This window comes from Rhinoderma darwinii, chromosome 4 (assembly GCF_050947455.1).
Source record: "Rhinoderma darwinii isolate aRhiDar2 chromosome 4, aRhiDar2.hap1, whole genome shotgun sequence".
Taxonomy (NCBI): Eukaryota; Metazoa; Chordata; class Amphibia; order Anura; family Rhinodermatidae; genus Rhinoderma; species Rhinoderma darwinii.
The window spans coordinates 94,143,341-94,165,863 of NC_134690.1; the positions used below are offsets into that span (position 1 = coordinate 94,143,341).

Sequence of the window (22,523 nt, forward strand, 5' to 3'; positions counted from 1 at the left end):
TAGAACTTTAGCAGCAATTTCTCACATTTTCAAGAAAATGTCAAAAGGCTATTTTTACAGGGGCCAGTTCAGTTGTGAAGTGGCTTTGAGGGCCTTATATATTAGAAACCCCAAAAAAGTCACCCCCTTTTAAAAACAGCATTTAGAAAATGTCTTAACCCTTTACACATTTCACAGGAATTAAAGCAAAGTAGAGTTGAAATGTACAAATTTCATATTTTTTTGCAGAAATAAATTTTTAATACAATTTTTTTTATAACACAGAAGGTTTTACCAGAGAAATGCAACTCAATATTTGTTGCCCAATTTCTTCAGTTTTAGGAAATATCCCACATGTGGCCGTAGCGTGCTACTGGAATGAAGCACCGGCCTCAGAAGCAAAGGAACACCTAGGGGATTTTGGGGCCTTATTTTTGTTAGAATATATTTTAGGCAGAAATGTTAGGTTTGAAGGGCTCTTGCAGTGCCAAAACAGTAAAAATCCCCCAAAAGTGACCCCATCTGGGAAACTACACACCTTAAGGAAATTATCTAGGGGTGTAGTGAGCATTTTGACCGCACAGGTTATTTACAGAAATTTTTGGAAGTAGGCCGTGAAAATTAAAATCGACATTTTTTCAAAGAAAATGTAGGTTTAGCTAATTTTTTCTCATTTCCACAAGGACTGAAGGAGAAAAAGCACCGTAAAATTTGTAAAGCAATTTCTCCCGAGTAAAACAATACCCCACATGTGGTAATAAACGGATGTTTGGACACACGGCAGGGCTTAGAAGGGATGGAGTGCCATTTGGCTTTTGGAGTTCACATTTAGCAGGAATGGTTTGCAGAGGCCATGTCACATTTACGAAGCCCCTGAGGGGACAAAACAATGAAAACGCCCAAAAAGGGACTCCATTTAGGAAACTACACCTCTTGAGGAATCCATCTAGGGGTGTAGTAAGCATTTTGACCCCACAGATGTTTCATAGAATTTATTAGAATTGAGCAGTGAAAATAAAAACAGTCCATTTTCTTCAATAAGACGTAGCTTTAGTGCAAATTTTTTCATTTTCTCAACAAATAAAGGAAAAAAAGAACCCAACATTTGTAAAGCAATTTCTCCCGTGTACGGCAATGCCCCATATGTGGTCATAAACTGCTGTTTGGGCAAACGGCAGGCCTCAGAAGGGAAGGACCGCCATTTGGAGTGCAGATGTTGCTGGATTGGTTTCTGGGTGCCTGTGGGCCCAAAACAGTGGAAAACCCCCAGAAGTGACCCAATTTTGGAAACTACACCCCTCAATGCATTTACCTAGGGGTGTAGTAAGCATTTTAACCCTGCAGGTGTTTTGTAGAAATTAGTGTGAACTCGATGTTGCAGTGTGAAAATGGGATTTTTTCCATAGATATGCCAATATGTGTTGCCCGGCTTGTGCCACCATAACAAGACAGCTCTCCAATTATTATGCTGGGTTTCCTGGTTTTAGAAACACCCTACATGGGGCACTAATCTTTTGCCTGGACATTTGACAAGGCTCAGGAGTGAAAGAGTACCATGTAAAATTGAGGCCTAATTTGGCGATTTACAAAGTATTGATCTAACTGCAGAGGCTCAGATGTGAAATAATAAAAAGAAACACCTGAGAAGTGACCCCATTTCGAAGCTACACCCCTCAAGGCATTTGTTAAGGGGTGTAGTGAGTATTTCACCCGACAGTTCTTTTCCATAAATGATTGCACTGCGGATGGTGCAAATTAAAAATTTATATTTTTCCCTGGATATGCCATTTCAGTGGCAAATATGTCATGCCCAGCTTATGACGCTGGAGACACACACCCCAAAAATTGGTAAAAGGGTTCTCCCGGGTATGGCGATGCCATATATGTGGAAGGAAACTGCTGTTTGGGCACGCTGTAGGGTTCAGATGGGAGGGAACGCCATTTGGCTTTTGGAGAGCGGATTTTGCTTGGTAGTAGTTTTGTTTGAGTATTGCTGGTGTTTCCGTTTATAATGTGGGGGTACATGTAAGCTGGGCAGAGTACCTGAGGGGCATAGTCAGGTGGGATGATAATGGGGTAAAAAAAACAATAACATGATCCATAGATGTGTGTTACGCTGTGAAGCAATCCTTTCTGCACAGGCCGGTGTCGCACTGATATATGGCGTCCTTTCTTATGCCCCTTTTGGTCCACACTCGGCATCTTTGCAGTTTGGGGAATTTTGCTGGGAAAGTGTTGTCCTGGTATAATACGGGCACCGTCGCTTCCAGCGGATATGTTTGGGCCCTCCCTTTCCTGGTTCCCTAATTTTAGGCCATTGATATATTGCCTCTTCAAACAGAAGAAATGTTCCCCTCGGGCAGCACAACTGCATATTTTTTATTTTCTGACTTATTGGAACCATAACTAATTTTATTTTTTCATAGACGTAGTTGTATGAGGGCTTTTTTTTTGCGGGACGAGCTGTAGTTATTATTGGTACCGTTTTGGGGTACATGCGACTTTTTGATCACCTTTTATCCTATTTTTTGGGAGGCCAGGTAAACAAAAAACCGCAAATCTGGCATAGTTTTATTTAGGTTTTTTTTATACAGCGTTCACCATGCGTTATAAATTACATGTTACCTTTATTCTGCGGGTCAGTACGATTCCGGCGATACCTATTTTATAAGACTTTTTTATGTTTTACAACTTTTTGCACAATAAAACTACTTTTGTAAAAATAATGTATTTTTTCTGTCGCCAAGTTGTGAGAACCATAACTTTTTCATTTTTTTGTCGACGGAGGTGTATGAGGGCTTGTTTTTTGCGAGACGAGCTATAGTTTTTATAGGTACCATTTTTGGAATACGTGCGACTTTTTGATCACTTTTTATTCCTATATTCATAGGGCAAAGTGACCAAAAAACAGAAACTCTGGTATAGTTTTTTACGGGTTTTTTTACGCTGTTCACCGCGTGCAATAAATAATATAATATCTTGGTACCTCAGGTCGTATTTGCGATCCCAAATACGTATGGTTTATTATTTTTTTCAATAAAGGACTTGATAAGAGTAAAAGGGGGATTGTGTTTTATTTTATTACTTGAAACTTTTATTGTTTTCACTTTTTCTCAAGTCCCCCTAGGGGACTTGAAGGTCCAGCTGTCAGATTTATTTTTTTCTAATACATTGCACTACCTACGTAGTGCAATGTATTAGATCTGTCAGTTATTCACTGACAGCAAGCCGATTAGGCTTCGCCTCCCGGTGGGGCCTAATCGGCTTCCGTAATGGCAGAGCAGAAGGCCATTGTGTCTCCTGTTGCCATAGCAGCAGTCGCCAGTCCTGATTGCCTGTCAGGGCTGGCAATCTGCTAGTAACCGCTACGATGCAGCAATCGCTTTCGATTGCTGCATCAAAGGGGTTAATGGCAGGGATCGGAGCTAGCTCCGGTTCCTGCCGTTACAGGTGGATGTCAGCTGTAACATACAGCTGACTTCCACCGCTGATGACGCCGGATCAGCTCCTGACCCGGCGCCATCTTGCCGGCAGCTACGGAAGCGGATCAGGCTCCGCCGACGGGCGGATCTTGACCGGTTTCCGTGCTAGCCAGACCGGGTAGCCAGTATTAGGCCTCCGGTTGCCATTGCAGCCACCGGAACCCCGGCAATTTAATTGCTGGGGTTCCGATGAGCTGCAAACACCTTAAGTGCAGCGATCACATCTGAGCGCTGCACTTAAGGGGTTAACGGCGGGGATCGAAGCTAATTTCGGTCCCTGCCGTTACAGTCGGATGTCAGCTGTAAGATACAGCTGAGATTCGACGATGATGGCACCGGCTCAGCTTCTGAGCCGGTGCCAAACATTTGGCGTATGGGTACGGCAAAATGCGGGAAGTCATGGCTTTCCATGACGTACCCCTACGGCAAATGTCGGGAAGGGGTTAATATAGGGTATAAGGGACACAGCACTTTTGTCAAATATGACTCGGTAAGCAAACAACCAGATTTGTTACCCTATTCATATTCGGCACAGAGTTGCATATATCTTTCATATTGTGCATCTAGGAAGTTGGGCAGGCACAATTTTATTTTATTTTTTTACTATAAAACATACCTCATTATTGCCTGTGCATTTCTATTTTATTTAAGGTAGATCTGTCACCTTCTTATGCCCCCTGTCAAAAGGCAGCATAAAGTAGCAACAGATGCCGATTTCAGAGGTCAGTCAATTATTCGTTACAATACAGTCGTTTAGGAGAACTTAGATCTTATATTCGTGGTGCGTGCCCAGCGCTGCAGGAAAGGAGTCCAATGAAATTCATGATATTCACGCTCCCCCTGCCTCCCATTGACAGGTTTCTCCATATTCCTGTGCATACCAATTGTTGCACCAGTGCCCTCACCTTTGATATCTCTGTGGATCTTCCTCTCAGAATGTAAATATTCTAGACCTTTAAGGATCTCCCGTAATATGGTGGCTATATAAGACTCCTCCAGCGGGCCAGGTTTTAACTGCAGCAAAGAAAGAGGAAAAAAACAAGATGAGCTAATGGCTTACTATACGCAGAATCTTTCCTTAGACTACAGAACACATACCCCTCAGCATAGAACACACACACACACACATATATATATATATATATCCCATTTACCCTCATATGTGTTACTAAATTATAGTTCTCACCAAGTCTAGTGCGGATCCTCCACCCAAATACTCCATTATGATCCAGAGCTTTGACCCCTGTGAAACCCAAAGTAAAACATTATTACCTGTAGTAAACAAAATTATATAAATGTTTTAGTTATTTTAGATTAGGATAACTAGTCAGAATACTTCTTTAGCTACATTAGTACAGAACAATCAGAAATTACAACCATTGATTTTGGGGACAGTACAAATATGTACAAAAAGAAACATGTTACGGAGTGATGCTGCTGTGGGCTCGTACTTCTGCGTGCGTTTGCTTTCATACAAGAAAACAAATTGTGGCTTGCTCCGTCACCTGCCACAATAGTGAGATATTCTCAGTGGAAACATACAGCGACACACAATATCCCTACAGTTCCATAATACTGACCACTTATATCTAATACAAAAAATCTATATATATAAAGTTCCTTGAAATGTGTCAAGTTGTCAAAACTTCTATTCAACTGTAATCTCTACTGGAAAATCTGGGTAACAATCTATATGGCGACCACTGCACTCCAACAAAAGTTGTCCCTCAGCTTTTCTAGATTCCTGAGCACAAATCTGCCAAGTTATGCAGAGCTACAATCTCTCATTCCATGAATATCTGGGCAGATTGGCATTTAGGATCCTGGGAAAGCTGGGCAACAGTCACTATGGGAGTGGCGAATTCACACGCTGCAGAATTCCTGCGCATTTTCAGTACGGATTCCATATTGAAAAGCGGCAGAAATTTACAGTACAATACATCTGGATGGGGTTTCAAAAAAACCTCATACGCACGTAGCGGAAAAAATCCGGGCGGAATTGAAGGGATGCTGCAGATTTATAGTCTATTAGGCTGACAATTTTATGTTTTTGAGAAGAAATGCTCCTAATGGGGTTTTCTGTGTTCAGCAGTGTGTGGGTTAAGAGCTTGAAATGGGTTAAAAATAATCAAATAACCAATACTCACTTGATTTATCAGGTGAGTATTGGTTAATTTTGTTATTTCAACACATTTCATGCTCAGACCATATATTGCTGATCTCCGAAAACGCCTTTAATCTGTATTTCCTGGGGCAGTCTCACAGCACATTCATACAGATTAGCAAATTTAAAAAGTTAACCTTCAGGTAGGAGCCGTAATAGCGGGTAATATAAGGGCTGTCGCACTGGCTCAGAACGGTGATCTCTTGTTGAATATCCTCAATCTCATCTTCTGCTTCCTCCAGATCTATGATCTTGATCGCCACCACTTCTTTGCTGCGGTTTTCTATGCCCTTGTACACTTCTCCAAATGAGCCCCTCCCAATACGCTCAAGCTTGGTGAAAAGGCGTTCTGGATCCATTCTGGAACCCTATAGAAGAATTTATCATCAGAAAGCCACAACAAGATACATTGCTTACATTTTCTTACCTAAAAGAACTAGAGGGACTGTCACATGAAAGCCGCTTCACTCCCATTTCCTGCACCAAACACTCCGCATGTAGGGCAATTGGTAGCCAAATACAAGACTGTGCTTGGGACTGTAACCAGTGGATCTTGAGGTGAGTGGGCCGACATAGAGACATTAGGCATTCCTTGCCAATGGATCACAACGATCACTTTATGGCCATGTTGTCCATAGCAACCGGAGCTTAGCTTTCATTTGGTTAAGGACAAGGCAAGCTATTTTTTAGAGGTGGCTTCTATGCACGAGGGTCACGGTGTCATATATAGATCAGTGGGATAGGCCTAGACCTCAAATGTAGTGCAACACGAATATTGGGCTTCGACACATGTAGCCAGGCTTATGCAAGGATCAGATGGGTAACATGGCATGTTAGCAGGCTGGCATCAGAGGGTAATACGCAGGTGGATGATACGTGGGCAGTAACGATATAACTTTCTACGAGACCTAATCGAGTATAATAAAATAAACGTATAATGCAGAGAATTACCTGTGATGGGAAGTCTCGGAGATGGGCCATTCTGGAGCAATATGTTCCGGCTCAATGACAGGTCCGTGATCCGTAGACTGTGAATACGCTTCTGCGACAGAGTGCACACAATGCACCCCACATTGCTCAACCTCCTACTTTATAATGAACCTGAAAACTTTATCTACACAGCACCACAATGTAAGATAAGGACACCGGGCAGCAGCAGGCAGTGGGATTGTGCTACTAATGCCTACTCAATGGGGGGGCTACACCCAACACACAGCAATAACTCACAATGTACTCAGCACTAATCACAGTAACAACGAGGGAAGGGAAGTAGTGTATAGAAGTGGCGCTGACCCAGAGCACAGTGCACACTACATCCTCAGGCAATATGGAGCACACAGCCTCCCCCCATACTAGCCTATGATAACACTGCTCCTATGTTGCTGACCCATAGCCTGCAGCCGGACGTCGGGCACACAGCAGGGCCGTACACGGGGCTTTTAGTAGATGGCCTTCTCTGTACATAGAATAAAACTGCAGAAGAGCGCACCCCCACCCTAATGTCACACACGCAGTGACGTCATTCCCGCCAGGATATCTGGGACATGTAGTTCTTTTGAAAGACGTTGTCTCTGCCATAGTGGCTCTGAGGACTACAAATCCCATAAGCAGGAGGAACGGAGGGTTCTGGGGGTTGTAGTAGCTAGGCTGGAGAATAAAAAGGGAGACATTTAAGTCACGTGTCCGGAGTTAGGCGTGTCGTAATGTACATAGCACCGCGCCGGGGGAATGTAGAGGGGAGAGAGTCACTGAGAGTCACTGAGAGTGCGAGAGTGCGTGACCACGTGACCTGCATGCTGAGTCACGTGTGATCTCAGAATAATGACTATTGTAGAGGTAACGAGAAGCACAGGGGGTGCGATAAAAAACACATCGTACGATGTCTGACGACATGACCGCTCACAGTAGGAAGCTGAAAATTGTGTCATGAATCTTTAATGGAAATGGAATGGGAAAAAACAGCGATTCATCCATTGTTCTTTGGGTTTTGTTTGCGGTGTAACCAACAGGTTAACTTTATTTTATTATTATTTATTATGGCGATACCACATTTTTTTTTTTATGTTTTACTACCTTAAAAAATGTATTTGTTAAAAAAAAATTGTTTTGTCTTACCATATTTTGAAAGGCAATACATTTTTTTTATCTTTCTATCGACGGAGCGGTGAGGGCTTGTTTTTTGCGGGGCGAGCTGTAGTTTTTATTAATACAATTTTGGGTAGATGCTTTTTGATCGCTTTTTATTTGGGAGGTAAGGTGAACGAAACAGCAATTCAGTTTGTTTTTTTACATCGAACGCTGGGATAAATATTGTAATAATCAGACTATTACTGACGCTTCAATACCAACTATGTTTATTTTTTTACATTACATTAGGGTAAAAATAGGAAAAGGTCTTTTTAATATTTTTTTGTACATTAATAAAATAAACCTCTAATAAAATAGCCGATGTGCTTCTTTAAGACCTGCCTCTGGTAGGCCATAATAGTAGCACCAAGATTGCAGACCAGGGAGCCCTCGTCAGCCCCCAGGTTACCTTAACAACCATCGGCAACCTGCGATCACATTGTGCGGGGGTTGCTGGAGGTGACCCCAGTCTTTCTAATGGCTTAAATGCAGCGGCGGTCACTATTAACTGCGGCATCTAAGTGGTTAAACAGAGGGGTTATCTCCGATCCCAGACGTTATCGCAAAGTGTAGGCTGTAACATACAGCTGACACCCGCTGAGCAAGGAGCAGGCTCAGTCCTCTCCATACTCTCCCTTTGCTGTAACATACAGCTGACACCCGCTGAGCAAGGAGCAGGCTCAGTCCTCTCCATACTCTCCCTTTGCTGTAACATACAGCTGACACCCGCTGAGCAAGGAGCAGGCTCAGTCCTCTCCATACTCTCCCTTTGCTGTAACATACAGCTGACACCCGCTGAGCAAGGAGCAGGCTCAGTCCTCTCCATACTCTCCCTTTGCTGTAACATACAGCTGACACCCGCTGAGCAAGGAGCAGGCTCAGTGCTCTCCATACTCTCCCTTTGCTGTAACATACAGCTGACACCCGCTGAGCAAGGAGCAGGCTCAGTCCTCTCCATACTCTCCCTTTGCTGTAACATACAGCTGACACCCGCTGAGCAAGGAGCAGGCTCAGTCCTCTCCATACTCTCCCTTTGCTGTAACATACAGCTGACACCCGCTGAGCAAGGAGCAGGCTCAGTCCTCTCTATACTCTCCCTTTGCTGTAACATACAGCTGACACCCGCTGAGCAAGGAGCAGGCTCAGTCCTCTCCATACTCTCCCTTTGCTGTAACATACAGCTGACACCCGCTGAGCAAGGAGCAGGCTCAGTCCTCTCCATACTCTGCCTTTGCGGCCATAACGTACAGTTGCGTCATAGACCCCTTTCGTATGGGCATCCTTTTGATCAGTATAATGTTCTGGGTCTTTTTGGTCCATAGTACAGAGCTAATGTTTATCTATAGGGATGGTCACATGCGTTAAAAAAAGCAGCATGCACTATTTTCATCTGTTTGGCAGAAGCAAAACGCCTATTGAAGCCTATGGAGAGTGTCTAAAATATGGATGCATCTAAATATATTGCATCAGTATATAATCAGTATTGCATCAGTAGGTCATATGTTTTTGGAAGGGTTTGTCTTATATAATTATTTCTTACCTAGAAGACAGACCATTAGTATTACGCCGCGTTCAGATGTGGCGGAATTGTTGCAGATTTTTTGTGTGGAACACAGGATTGACAAAAGATGACAAACACTGCTCTTCTCCTCCCTGCACAGTGACCTATGCACAGATCACAGAGCATGCCCACAACACTCAATAAGTCATCTCCAGACTCCAGTGTTTTATGTCCATGTGGTCGCTGTAAGGGCTGATTCAGACGACCGTGAATTGCGTCCGTGCAGGTCGCGTGGTTTTCACACGGCACGCATGGACCAATAGAAGTCTATGGGCCAGTACAGACAGTCCGTGCTTTTTGCGCAGCGTTTGTCCGCTGCGTAAAAAGCGCGACATGTTCAATATCTCGGCGTATTTCGCGCATCACGCACCCATTGAAGTCAATGGGTGCGTGAAAACCACGCAGGTCGCACGGAAGCACTTCCGTGTGAACTGCCTGTTTCGCGCAACAGCTGTCAAAGGGATGAATGTAAACAGAAAGGCACCACGTGCTTTTCTGTTTACAAACATCCAAATGGCGTGTCATAATGATGGCGGCTGCGCAAAAAGCACGCAGCCGTGCATTATATGATGCTGCCTCACGGAGCAGGTAAGTGGCTTTTGCGCAGACAAAACGCTGCGTGTTTTGCGTGCGCAAAAAAGCCACGGTCGTCTGAATCAGCCCTAAAGCAAATGTCTGAACTGCTGTATAGAGCTCAGGCAAGATGGCTGCCCCCATAATCATGTTCTGAAAATAAATACAAAAAGGTATGGTTTTAATTAGTAAAAAATAGAGTATATACGTGAGGCAGTCTATTTGACAAACGGTATTGCCGAGAATGCGCACTCAGAACCAAGATGATCCAGGTTTACCAGTCAAACCTATAATTCTGGTAATCTGACACAAAGTGGCAAATATGAAAACTGCACTATGTCTTATTTATATTTGAGCATCACTGTAGTTTCAGGTGAAATTTTAGAATAAGCCATCATGTGTGTGTACATGAGGAATATCACTGTTTCTTACTATTATATGACTTATATCTGCATTTTCCAGCAGTTTTTCCCCTTCTGTAGGCTCCAATGTTAGGGTATGTTCACACGCAGTGTTTTCAGGCGTATTTCAGGGCGTTTACGCCTCGAAAAACGCCTGAAAAAACGGAGGCTGAACGCCTACAAACATCTGCCCATTGAAATCAATGGGAAAAGCATCATTTAGTTCATACGGGGCATTTTTTACGCCTCTGTTTTAAAAAACGGAGTGTAAAAAGACGCTCCGTAAAAAGAAGTAGCATGTCACTTCTTGAGGCGGTTTCTGGAGCTGATTTTCCATTGAAGGCCCTGTTCACACAGAGTATTTTGACAAGCTTTTTGGAGCGGAAACCGCTCCGCAAAACTCGTCAAAAACCATCCGAAAATGCCTCCCATTGATTTCAATGGGAGGCGGGGGACATGCCCTATCTTCACGCGGTTACGTCTCTGACCTCCCATTGACATCAAACGGAATTTTGGGGCAGAATTTTCCTCCTGCAAAAAACTCTGTGTGAACAAGGCCGAACACTATGAAAAACGCCTCAAAAGGAGCCTGAAAAGAAGCCTCAAAAGAAGCTCCAAATTAAAAGAAGCTTCATTTTCAGCTTCAAAAACGCCTTAAGGCTATGTTCACACGGAGTATTTTGGGGGAGGAATATCTGCCTCAAAGCTCCAAACGGAATTTTGAGGCAGATATTCCTCCCCCAAAATACTCCGTGTGAATAGCAATGATCGCGCCGTTTTTCGCCCGCGGCCATTGAGCGCCGCGGGCAGAAAACACGCTTTCTCCTGCCTCCCATTGAAGTCAATGGGAGGTCGGAGGCGGAAGCGCCCGAAGATAGGGCATGTCGCTTCTTTTTCCCGCGAGGCAGTTTTACTGCTCGCGGGAAAAAGACGCCGACGCCTCCCATTGAAATCAATGGGAGGCGTTCTCGGGCCGTTTCTGCCGAGTTTTGCGACGCGGTTTCCGCGTCAAAAAACTCGGCAAAAGACCCCGTGTGAACATAGCCTAAAATCAGAGGCTGTTTTCTCTGAAAACAGCTCCGTATTTTCAGACGTTTTTGAGTTTTTGTGTGCACATACCCTAAATAGTCAGTTATTCCTGAACTGAGCTCCAGAAGAGGCAGAGACTAGCTGCTATGATGTCTCATACACAGAACACACACTCTCTATCTCTCTCTCACACACACACACACACATAGAAGCAACAATAGCGTGGAGGACATTATAGAGACGTAAGGAGCATTGTTGCTGTTAATCCAGTACTGATGTGAGGACGGTAGTAGAACACTTAGGCCCCCTGCACACGGCCGTAGCCGTATGCACGGTCTGAGATTACAGCAGTGGACTGTCACCCGCATTTGCGTACTGTGCTTTCATTATAAAGTATAGGAGCAAGGTCTATAAATTCGAAAAATAGGACATGTCCATGCCGCATTTCCCGGACCGAACACAGTTCAGGGAGCCGGGCTCCTAACATCATAGTTATGTATGACGCTAAGTGTCCCTGCCTTCCCGCGGGAACACTGTCCCATACGGAAACATGTTTTCAGTAGGGGACAGTAGTCCTGCGGGGAGGAAGTGACTCACAGTGTCATACATAACTATGGTGCTAGGAGCCCGGCTCCCTGAACTGTGTTCGGTCCGGGAAATGCGGCCGACATGCAGTCCGTATATCACGGACCGAATACAGCCATGTGCATGAGGCCTTATACATTAAACAGAGGTTGTGACTTATACCGAAGACTCCAAAAAATACAATATTTGAAGCAGCACAAATCCTGTTATCAGGAGCGGTGTCACGCTGTAAAATCAGACAAACCCAGTCTGACGTAATGTAATCTTAAGAAAAAGCGTGGTGAACAGCAGCACACGTCTCCCAAGTTTCAATCAATATGTTATTTTATTGGTCAAACATCCAGTAAAAAAAGTGGAGGGTCTTTCTTAACCCCTCAAGGACGCAGCCTAGTTTTGGCCTTAAAGAGGCTCTGTCACCAGATTTTGCAACCCCTATCTGCTATTGCAGCAGATAGGCGCTGCAATGTAGATTACAGTAACGTTTTTATTTTTAAAAAACGAGCATTTTTGGCCAAGTTATGACCATTTTTGTAATTATGCAAATGAGGCTTGCAAAAGTCCAAGTGGGTGTGTTTAAAAGTAAAAGTCCAAGTGGGCGTGTATTATGTGCGTACATCGGGGCGTTTTTAATACTTTTACTAGCTGGGCGCTGTGAAGAGAAGTAACATCCTCTTCTCTTCAGAACGCCCAGCTTGTGACAGTGCAGATCTGTGACGTCACTCACAGGTCCTGCATCGTGACGGCCACATCGGCAGCAGAGGCTACAGTTGATTCTGCAGCAGCATCAGCGTTTGCAGGTAAGATCGACTTACCTGCAAACGCTGATGCTGCTGCCGAATCAACTGTAGCCTCTGGTGCCGATGTGGCCGTCACGATGCAGGACCTGTGAGTGACGTCACAGATCTGCACTGTCAGAAGCTGGGCGTTCTGAAGAGAAGAGGATGTTACTTCTCATCAGAGCGCCCAGCTAGTGAAAGTATTAAAAACGCCCCGATGTACGCACATAATACACACCCACTTGGACTTTTACTTTTAAACACACCCACTTGGACTTTTGCAAGCCTCATTTGCATAATTACAAAAATGGTCATAACTTGGCCAAAAATGCTCGTTTTTTAAAAATAAAAACGTTACTGTAATCTACATTGCAGCGCCTATCTGCTGCAATAGCAGATAGGGGTTGCAAAATCTGGTGACAGAGCCTCTTTAAGGCCTCATTTACACGAGCGTGTGCGTTTTGCGCACGCAAAAAAACGCTGCGTTTTGCGTGCGCAAAAGGCAATTGACAGCTCCGTGTGTCATCCGTGTATGATGCGCGGCTGCGTGATTTTCGCGCAGCCGCCATCATAGAGATGAGGTAGTCGACGCCCGTCACTGTCCAAGGTGCTGAAAGAGCTAACTGATCGGCAGGAACTCTTTCAGCACCCTCGACAGTGAATGCCGATCACAATCTACACCAACCTGTGAATAAAAAAAGACGTTCACACTTACCATGAACTGCCTGCTTCCTCCAGTCCGGTCTCCCGGCCGTTGCCTTGGTGACGCGTCCCTCTCTTGTCATCCGGCCCCACCTCCCAGGATGACGCGGCAGGCCATGAGACCGCTGCAGCCTGTGATTGGCTGCAGCCTGTGCTTGGCCTGTGATTGGCTGCAGCTGTCACTTGGCCTGAATTGTCATCCCGGGAGGTCGGACTGGAGGAAGAAGCCGGGAGTTATCGGTAAGTCAGAACTTCTTTTTTTTTTTACACGTATATGTATATTGTGATCGAAAGTCACTGTCCATGGTGCTGAAACAGTTTAAGTCTTTCAGCACCGTGGGCAGTGACTGTCTCCTGACGTCGCGTACCCGAACATTTTTTGCCGGGTTCGGTTAAAACGAGTTCGGCCGAACCCGGTGAAGTTCGGTGCGCTCATCTCTAATTTGACACTCCGTTTGGATGTTTGTAACCAGAAAAGCACGTGGTGCTTTTCTGTTTACATTCATCCTTTTGACAGCTCTTGCGTGATTTTCGCGCATGCAACGCAGGACCGTCAGTGTGGCATGCGTTGTTTTCACGCACCCATTGAAGTCAATGGGTGCGTGTTGCGTGAAAAACGCAAGAATATAGAACATGTCGTGAGTTTTACGCAACGCACTCACGCTGCGCAAAATTCACGCATCGTCTAAACAGCCCCATAGACTATTATAGGTGCGTACGACACGCGTGAAAAGCACGCGCGTCGCACGCGCGTATAATACGCTCGTGTAAATGAGGCCTAAGGCTCAGAGCCCATTTTTCAAATCTGACATATTTCACTTTATGTGGTAATAACGTCGGAATGCTTAAACCTACCCAAGCGATTCTGAGATTGTTTTCTCGTGACACATTGGGCTTCATGTTCGTGGTAAAATTTGGTCGATATATTCAGTGTTTATTGGTGAAAAAATTGCAAAATTTTGAGAAAAATTTGAAAAAATTGCATTTTTCAGAATTGAAATGCATCTGCTTGTAAAACAGACGGTTATACCACCCAAAATAGTTACTAGTTCACATTTCCCATATGTCTACTTTAGATTGACATCGTTTTTTGAACATTATTTTATTTTTCTTGGACGTTACAAGGCTTAGAACATAAAGAGCAATTTCTCATATTTTTAAGAAAATTTCAAAAGCCTTTTTTTTAAGGTACTTCTTCAGTTCTGAAGAGGCTTTGAGGGGCCTATGTATTAGAAACCCTGATAAAACACCCCATTTTAAAAACTAGACCCCTCAAAGTATTCAAAACAGCATTTAGAAAGTTTTTTTAACTCTTCAGGCATTTCACAGGAATTAAAGCAAAGTGGAGGTGAAATTTGCAAATTTCATTTTTCTTGCTGAATTTCAATTTTATTCATTTTTTTTCTATAACACAGAAGGTTTTACCAGAGAAACACTACTAAATATGTATTGTCCAGATTCTGCAATTTTTAGAAATGTTCCACATGTGGCCCTACTGCGCTCGTGGACTAAAACACAAGCCCTAGAAGCAAAGAAGCACCTAGTGCATTTTGAGTCCTCTTTTTTATTAGAATATATTTTAGGCAACATGCCAGGTTTGAGGAGGTGTTGAGGTGCCAAAACAGTAGGAATCCCCCAATAGTGACCCCATTTTGGAAACTACACCCCTCAAGGAATTCATTTATGGTTGTTGTTACCATTTTGACCGCACAGTTTTTTCACAGCACGTATTTGAATTGGGCTGTGAAATGAAAAAAATGTCATTTTTTCCAATAAAATGTCATTTGTGATCAAAATTTCTTATTTTCACAGGGAACAAAATACCCCATTTTGTTGCCCAATTTGTCCTTAGTGTGGCAATACCCCATTTGTGGTGATAAATTGCCGTTTGGGCCCATGGGAGGGCTCAGAAAGAAAGGAGCGCTATATGTTTGTTGGAGTCCAGATTTTGCTGGATTGGTTTTCGGGTGCCATGTCGCATTTGCAGAGCCTCAGAGGTATCAAAGCAATGGAAACCCACCAAAAGTGACCCCATTTTGGAAACTACACCCCTCAAGGAATTCATTTATGGTTGTTGTTAGCATTTTGACCACACAGTTTTTTCACAGCACCTATTTCAATTGGGTTGTGACATTAAAAAAATGACATTTTTTCCAATAAGATGTAATTTTTTATCAAAATTTCTTAATTTCACAGGGAACAAAATACTCAATTTTGTTGCCCAATTTCTCCTGAGTGCAGCAATACCCCATTTGTGGCAATAAACTGCCGTTTGGGCCCATGGGAGGCCTCAGAAGGGAAGGAGCGCTGTGTGTTCTTTGGAGTACAGATTTTGCTGGTTTGGTTTTCGGGTGCCATGTCGCATTTGCAGAGCCCCAGAGGTATCAAAGCAACGGAAACCCATCAGAAGTGACCGCATTTTGGAAACTACACCCCTCAAGGAATTCACAACAGCATTTAGAAAGTTTATGAACCCTTTAGGTGTTTCACAGAAATTTAGAGCAAAGTAGAGGTGAAATTTAAATTTTTTTTTTGTCAGAAAATCCTCTTTATACCATTTTTTTTTATAACACAAAAGGATTTATCACAGAAACGCAACTCAATACTGCCCAGATTCTGCAGTTTTGAGAAATATCCCACATGTGGCCCTAGTGCGGTAATGGACTGAAGCACCGGCCTCCGAAGCAATGGAGCACCTAGTGGATTTTGAGGCCTCTTTTTTATTAGGCACCATGTCCGGTTTGAAGAGGTCTTGTGGTGCCAAAACATTGGGAACCCCCCAAAAGTGACCCCAATTTGGAAACTACACCCCTAGAGGAATGCATTGTAGTTTTCATGGGGTGCATGCGGCTTTTTGATCAGTTTTTATTCTATTTTTAGGTGGCGTGGTGACTAATAAACAGCAATTCTACTATTGTTTTTTCATTCTTTTTTTTTTGCTGCGTGCACCGTGCGCTATAAATGACATATTCACTTTATTCTGCGGGGCGATACGATTACGGCGATACCAGATGTTTATAGGTTTTTTTTTATGTCTTATGGCGTTTGCACAATAAAATACTTTTTGTAAAAAATCATTCACTTTTTGTGTTACCTTATTCTAAGAGCCATAACGTTTTTATTTTTCAATCAATAAAGCCGTGCGAGGACTTATTTTTTGCGTAACGAACTGTAGTTTCGATCAGTACCATTTTTCGGTACATGCGACTTTTTGATCTCTTTTTATTCCATTTTTTGGGAGGTGAAGTGACCAAATAATTGTGATTGTGGTTCGGTTTATTATTATTTTATTTTACGGCGTTCACCGCGCGGGATAAATAACGAAATAATTTTGTAGTTCAGGCCGTTACGGACGCGGCGATACCAATTATGTATAGTTTATTTGTTTGTTTATATATTTTTATTAATAATAAATGACTGATAAGGGAAAAGGGGGGATTTTTACTTTTAATACTTTTAAAACTTTTATTTTCTTATTTTTACACAACTTCTTTTAACTTTTTTTTTACTGTATTACTTTGTCCCACTAGGGGACTTGAGGGCAGGAGGCCCTGATCGCAATTCTAATACACTGCACTACATGTGTAGTGCAGTGTATTAGAACTGTCAGCTACTCACTGACAGCAAGCATAGTGGGTCCTGACGTTGTCAGGACCCACTAGGCTTCCGTCTATGGCATAGCCGGACGCCATTGTTTGGTGTCCAGTTGCCATAGTCACCATCGCCGGCCGCTATCGTGTAGCAGGCCGGCGATGGCAGCTTAACCCCTCAAAAGCCGCGATCTCTATAGAACGCGGCTTTTAAGGGGTTAATCAGCGGGGACACAGCGATCGGTCCCCGCTGTAGGAGCTGTGACAGCTGCTGAACAAGACAGCAGCTGTCACAGCTCCTGTATGTGTCGGGAGGACGGCCGAAACGGCCTTTACTCCCGAGACGTACTATTACGTCATGGAGCGCGAACGATACAGCTGCCATGACGTAATAGTACGTCCAGGAGCGGGAAGGGGTTAAAGAGGCTCTGTTACTAGATTCTCTAATCCCTATCTCCTATTGCATGTGATCGGTGCTGCAATGTAGATAACAGTAAAGTTTTTTGTTTTTTTTAAAAACATTCATTTTTGGCCAAGTTATGAGCAATTTTATATATATGCAAATGAGGTTTGAAGTGGACAACTGGGCGTGTTTTTTTTCGTTATGTCCAACTGGGCGTGTATTGTGTTTTTAACTGGGTGTGTTTACGTGTATGATGCTGACCAATCAGTGACCAATCAGCATCATACACTCCTCTACATTCATTTACACAGCAGCGATGTGCAGCCACATACACAGAGATTAACGTTAATCAAGTGTCCTGATAATGAATACACATGACCATCCAGCCTGGACGTCATGTGTATTCAGAATCCTGACACTTCTGAATCTTTTCTGTGAGATTTCCAGCAAGGGAAACGAAATCTCGTTTACCTCGTAATCTCGTGAGATTACGCATGGCTTGCTGTAATCTCACAGAAAAGAGTCAGAAGTGTCAGGATTCTGAATACACATGACGTCCAGGCTGGATTTCATGTGTATTCATTATCAGGACACTTGTGTATGAGGCTGCACATCGTTCTAGTAAGAACACTATGTGCTGTGTAAATGAATGGAGAGGAGTGTATGACGCTGACTGGTCACTGATTGGTCAGCGTCATACACGTAAACACGCCCAGTTAAAAACAATACATGCCCAGTTGGACATATGAAAAAAAACACGCCCAGTTGTCCATTTCAAAGCTCATTTGCATATATATAAAATAGCTCATAACTTGGCCAAAAATGTACGTTTTTAAAAAAAAAACACGTTACTGTTCTCTAAATTTCAGCGCCGATCACATGCAATAGGCGATAGGGATTTGAGAATCTGGTGACAGAGCCTCTTTAAGGCTTGAGGAGCAATGACTTTCTTATTCACTACAAAAGAAACAATATGAAGACTTCAGACAAGATGGCCACTGCACAAAATGAAATAATTTAAACATTATTTTACATTTTCACATTTCCCACCTTTTGTTTATTCTGGGACATTTTGTATCCAAGCCAGGTATTTAAAGAAGGGCTTATCCCCCCTTGTGGACTTACTTAAAGAGGCTCTGTCACCAGTTTATAACTGCCCTATCTTCTACCTAATCTAATAGGCATTTTAATGTATAGAAGTAATGTGTTGTTTTTAAAAAACTTTTATTTTTGACAAAGTTATGAGCATTTTAAGTGTTATGAAAATTTGTTCTTAATGCGCAAGTGGGCGTTTTTTTACTCTTTACCAAGTGAGCGTAGTAAAGAGAAGTGTATGACGCTGACCAATCCGCGTCATACACTTCTCTTCATTCATGTCCAGCTTAATCCACAGCACAGCGTGATCTTGCGAGATCACGCTGTGCTGTCACTTAGGCCTCATTTACACGAGCGTGTGCGTTTTGCGCGTGCAAAAAATGCAGCGTTTTGCGTGCGCAAAAGGCACTTGACAGCTCCGTGTGTCATCCGTGTATGATGCGCGGCTGCGTGATTTTCGCGCAGCCGCCATCATAGAGATGAGGCTAGTCGACGTCAGTCACTGTCCATGGTGCTGAAAGAGTTAACTGATCGGCAGTAACTCTTTCAGCACCCTCGACAGTGCATTCCGATCACCATATCGAGTAACCTGTTTAAAAAAAAGGAGGTTCGTACTTACCGAGAACTTCCCGGCCGTTGCCTTGGTGACGCGTCCTTGGTGACGCGCCTCTCTTGACATCTGGCCCCACCTCCCTGGATGACGCGGCAGTCCATGTGACCGCTGCAGCCTGTGCTTGGCTTGTGATTGGCTGCAGCTGTCACTTGGACTGAATTGTCATCCCGGGAGGTCAGACTGGAGGAAGAAGCCGGGAGTTATCGGTAAGTCAGAACTTTTTTTTTTTTTTACACGTTCACGTATATTGGAATCGGAAGTCACTGTCCAGGGTGCTGAACCAGTTTAACTCTTTCAGCACCCTGCACAGTGACTGTCTCCTGCCGGGTTCGGTCAAAACGAGTTCGGCCGAACCCGGTAAAGTTCGTTTTGCTCATGTCTAAGACACTCCGTTCGGATGTTTGTAAACAGAAAAGCACGTGGTGCTTTTCTGTTTACATTCAGTTTGACAGCTCTTGCTTCCGTGCGACCTTCGTGGTTTTCACGCACCAATTGACTTCAATGGGTGCGTGATGCGCGAAAAACGCACGATTATAGAACATGTCGTGAGTTTTACGCAACGCACTCGCGCTGCGCAAAATTCACGCATCGTCTGCACTGCCCCATAGAGTAATATAGGTGCGTACGACACGCGTGAAAAGCACGCGCGTCGCACGCGCGTATATTACGATCGTGTAAATGAGGCCTTACTCTTATAGTTCCTTGACATAAGTATACACTTCTCTTTACTATGCCCACTTGGTCAAGAGTAAAAAAATGCCCACTTGGGCATTAAAGGGAATGTGTCGCTAGAAAAATATTAATTTTTTTAGTTAAACTGTTAGTCAATAAATGATTACACATTGTTCTAATTTTTGTAATTTTTTCACAAGTCAGGAAATATTATAAATTAGATTCTAATTTATAAGATTTCCATGTGCTGGTCACTAGAGGGAGCAATTCCCAAAATTGCAGCATTGGCATTAGGTAAAGTAACCTCATTGCTTTATGCTGCACATTTGGTGTAGACACACATGCTCTAGTGTGCTCACACAATGCCCCCTCCTTTATCCTGGTTAGTGCCAGGAGAAAGGAGGGGGTTGAATGTTCAAACCTCCTACACTGTGTGCCGCCATTTTTTGAGTGAATGCACAGTGTAGGAGGATTAGAAACAGTGTAATCACACAGTATAACACGAACATACACAAATATAACTTACCTGCTCCTGCCGCGTCCGCTCCCTCCGCTCCTAGTCCTTGCTTCTGAACATATGGACGGAAGCCGCGACCGGAAGTAGTCATCTTACTGTCCGGCCACGGCTTCCGGTCCACATGAAAATGGCGACGGATGTCGCTCGGCCGAAGACCTTCCTTTTGGACTGTGCGGGAGCGGTGCATGCGCCGTTCCCACACAGACGGCGTACGCTATAGTGAATGGAACGGCTCCCGTTCGCATTCACTATGGGGATGTATGTGCCATGTGTTGTTAATCGACACATACAGAGATGAAAAAAAAATGGCAGCCCCCATAGAGAAGTAAAAGAAAGAAAAAAGTAAAACACAAAAACACAAATAAATAAAATTTATTTTAATAACATACTAAAAGCAAAAACATATTAAAAAAAAAAATTAACGACACCTTCCCTTTAAGAACAATTTTGCATTACACTTAAAATGCTCATAACTTTGTCAAAAATAAACGTTTTTTTTTTTGACAACAAAAAATCCACATTTGGGCCTGTTCACGTCTGCATTGGCTTTCCATTAAAGGGGTTCCATCGGAGGTTTCCGTCAGGAGAGTCCCTCAGCGGAAATGCACACAGAAACCTTAGCTTCCGTTTGCATCTCCATTGATAACAATGGTGATGGAAACATTGCTAATGGTCTCCGATTAGATTTGGTAAAAAATGGGGCAGTTATAAACTGGTGACAGAGCCTCTTTAACCCATACTCATTTCACTCATACTTGATCAAAAGATCCAGGCTGGTGGGTAATTATTTGAGCCTTTGCTGCAAAGCATTGCAAGAATTTTGTCAGGCCTCAAAATATGAGGCTCAGAAGCAAATATAATACAATACATAATAAAACAACCTGCAGGACACTCTGGAGCGACCTATTATCCATCCCCCAATACCCTCAAACCAGTTAGAGAGGTCTAGGCATGACAACCAATCTGGCAACTCTTGCTCTATGTCATGATTGATATAAACCAAAAATCGAACAAAAGGAGCATATAGACTAGAATATATATATTGTATCAAAAAGATGTTTATTAATTTAAGCAAAAAGAAAGATAAAAACACAAATATACAGTATAATGTATTACGAAAAAATATATATATATCAAACACCAAATATACAACTGGTTTCCATGGAGTGAGATATGATATTATTTTGCTACATTAGGTAAAAGCAGCATGGCAAGACCTGCAGGACTTGGCACATGCCCCTTTGGGCAGCATTCAAATCATCTCACACTATTGTATATGAATTATCTAACAAATGCAGACGTTACATTAAAAACATAAAACATATAATCCGTAACATTGTCAAATATTTCCGCTAATTTCTCTGTATCATATGCCTCCTTTACTGTTAAACCTACTAATGCTGGCAATAATCCAAACTTCTCCTCCACGGCACATGTATTGGCTCATAAGAATTGTGTCACACTGTCACTTACTGTCCTAATGACACCTTTACCCCTGCAGATATAACAGGTCGTGGGCAGCAACTTTCTCAAACCTAAAGACACCCAGGTAACATAACCTCCGGGCTCTTATTGCTGCCATGTACTTCTTGTACTACCATGTGACAACAACCAGTAACCTTCACCTCATAACTCCACATAAAACACCTCAGATTGTAATTTGCAGTCCTGCGGCATATTTATATACATTATAATAATAAACGTCAGACAATAGGGCCTCAACTAATTAAATAATGCTATCACCAATCTCACGCTATCACCCCTCAGGTTTGTGTCCCATCAGTTCATTGACAAGTCCTGTACATCATCATCCTCTTCTTCTTTTGTCTTTTGCTTTTCACTGACTGTCACCCTTAGGGTAACCCACACAATTATGGAGTCAGACTCTAGAGTGGTGTCCAGTGGGGGAGTTATTATTATCCAACTCCTGGTCACTTACTTGTCTTCCGATGTAAAACACTTGGATGCTGCTGACGGGTTCACTCAGGTCTTTAACCTTTACTTCACTTTTGACGATTGCTGATGTCATCAGGACTTGGTTTGGTCCTTCTCATCTGTCAGTCACTGTCCCTTGTTAGTATACGTCACCGGGCTGTACACAGCACCTCATACTGTGAGCCTGGGGTGAGTTCCCTCGTAGACGGATTAGTGGAGTTTTATTATGACTGCCACAAACCCTCCGCATCTGACTTCTTTCTCAGCAAGTTGTTTGTCTGCGCGGCTTCTTATAATTGTGACACTTCCGTCAGTTTAT

At 43.2% G+C, this 22,523-nt stretch overlaps 1 protein-coding gene across 1 annotated transcript in view; it reads right to left on the reverse strand.

Annotated features, from left to right (window-relative positions):
* Positions 1–7,150, reverse strand: part of STK25 (serine/threonine kinase 25) — a 29,642-nt gene extending 22,492 nt beyond the window's left edge. The window contains exons 1-4 of the mRNA XM_075861379.1: positions 6,577–7,150; positions 5,763–5,993; positions 4,648–4,704; positions 4,367–4,475 (exon numbers count right to left, since the gene is read on the reverse strand). Coding sequence (XP_075717494.1) covers positions 4,367–4,475; positions 4,648–4,704; positions 5,763–5,993; positions 6,577–6,606 — 427 coding nt within the window. The 5' untranslated portion in view covers positions 6,607–7,150. The remainder of the gene's footprint in view (positions 1–4,366; positions 4,476–4,647; positions 4,705–5,762; positions 5,994–6,576) is intronic.
* Positions 7,151–22,523: the final 15,373 nt, after the last annotated feature.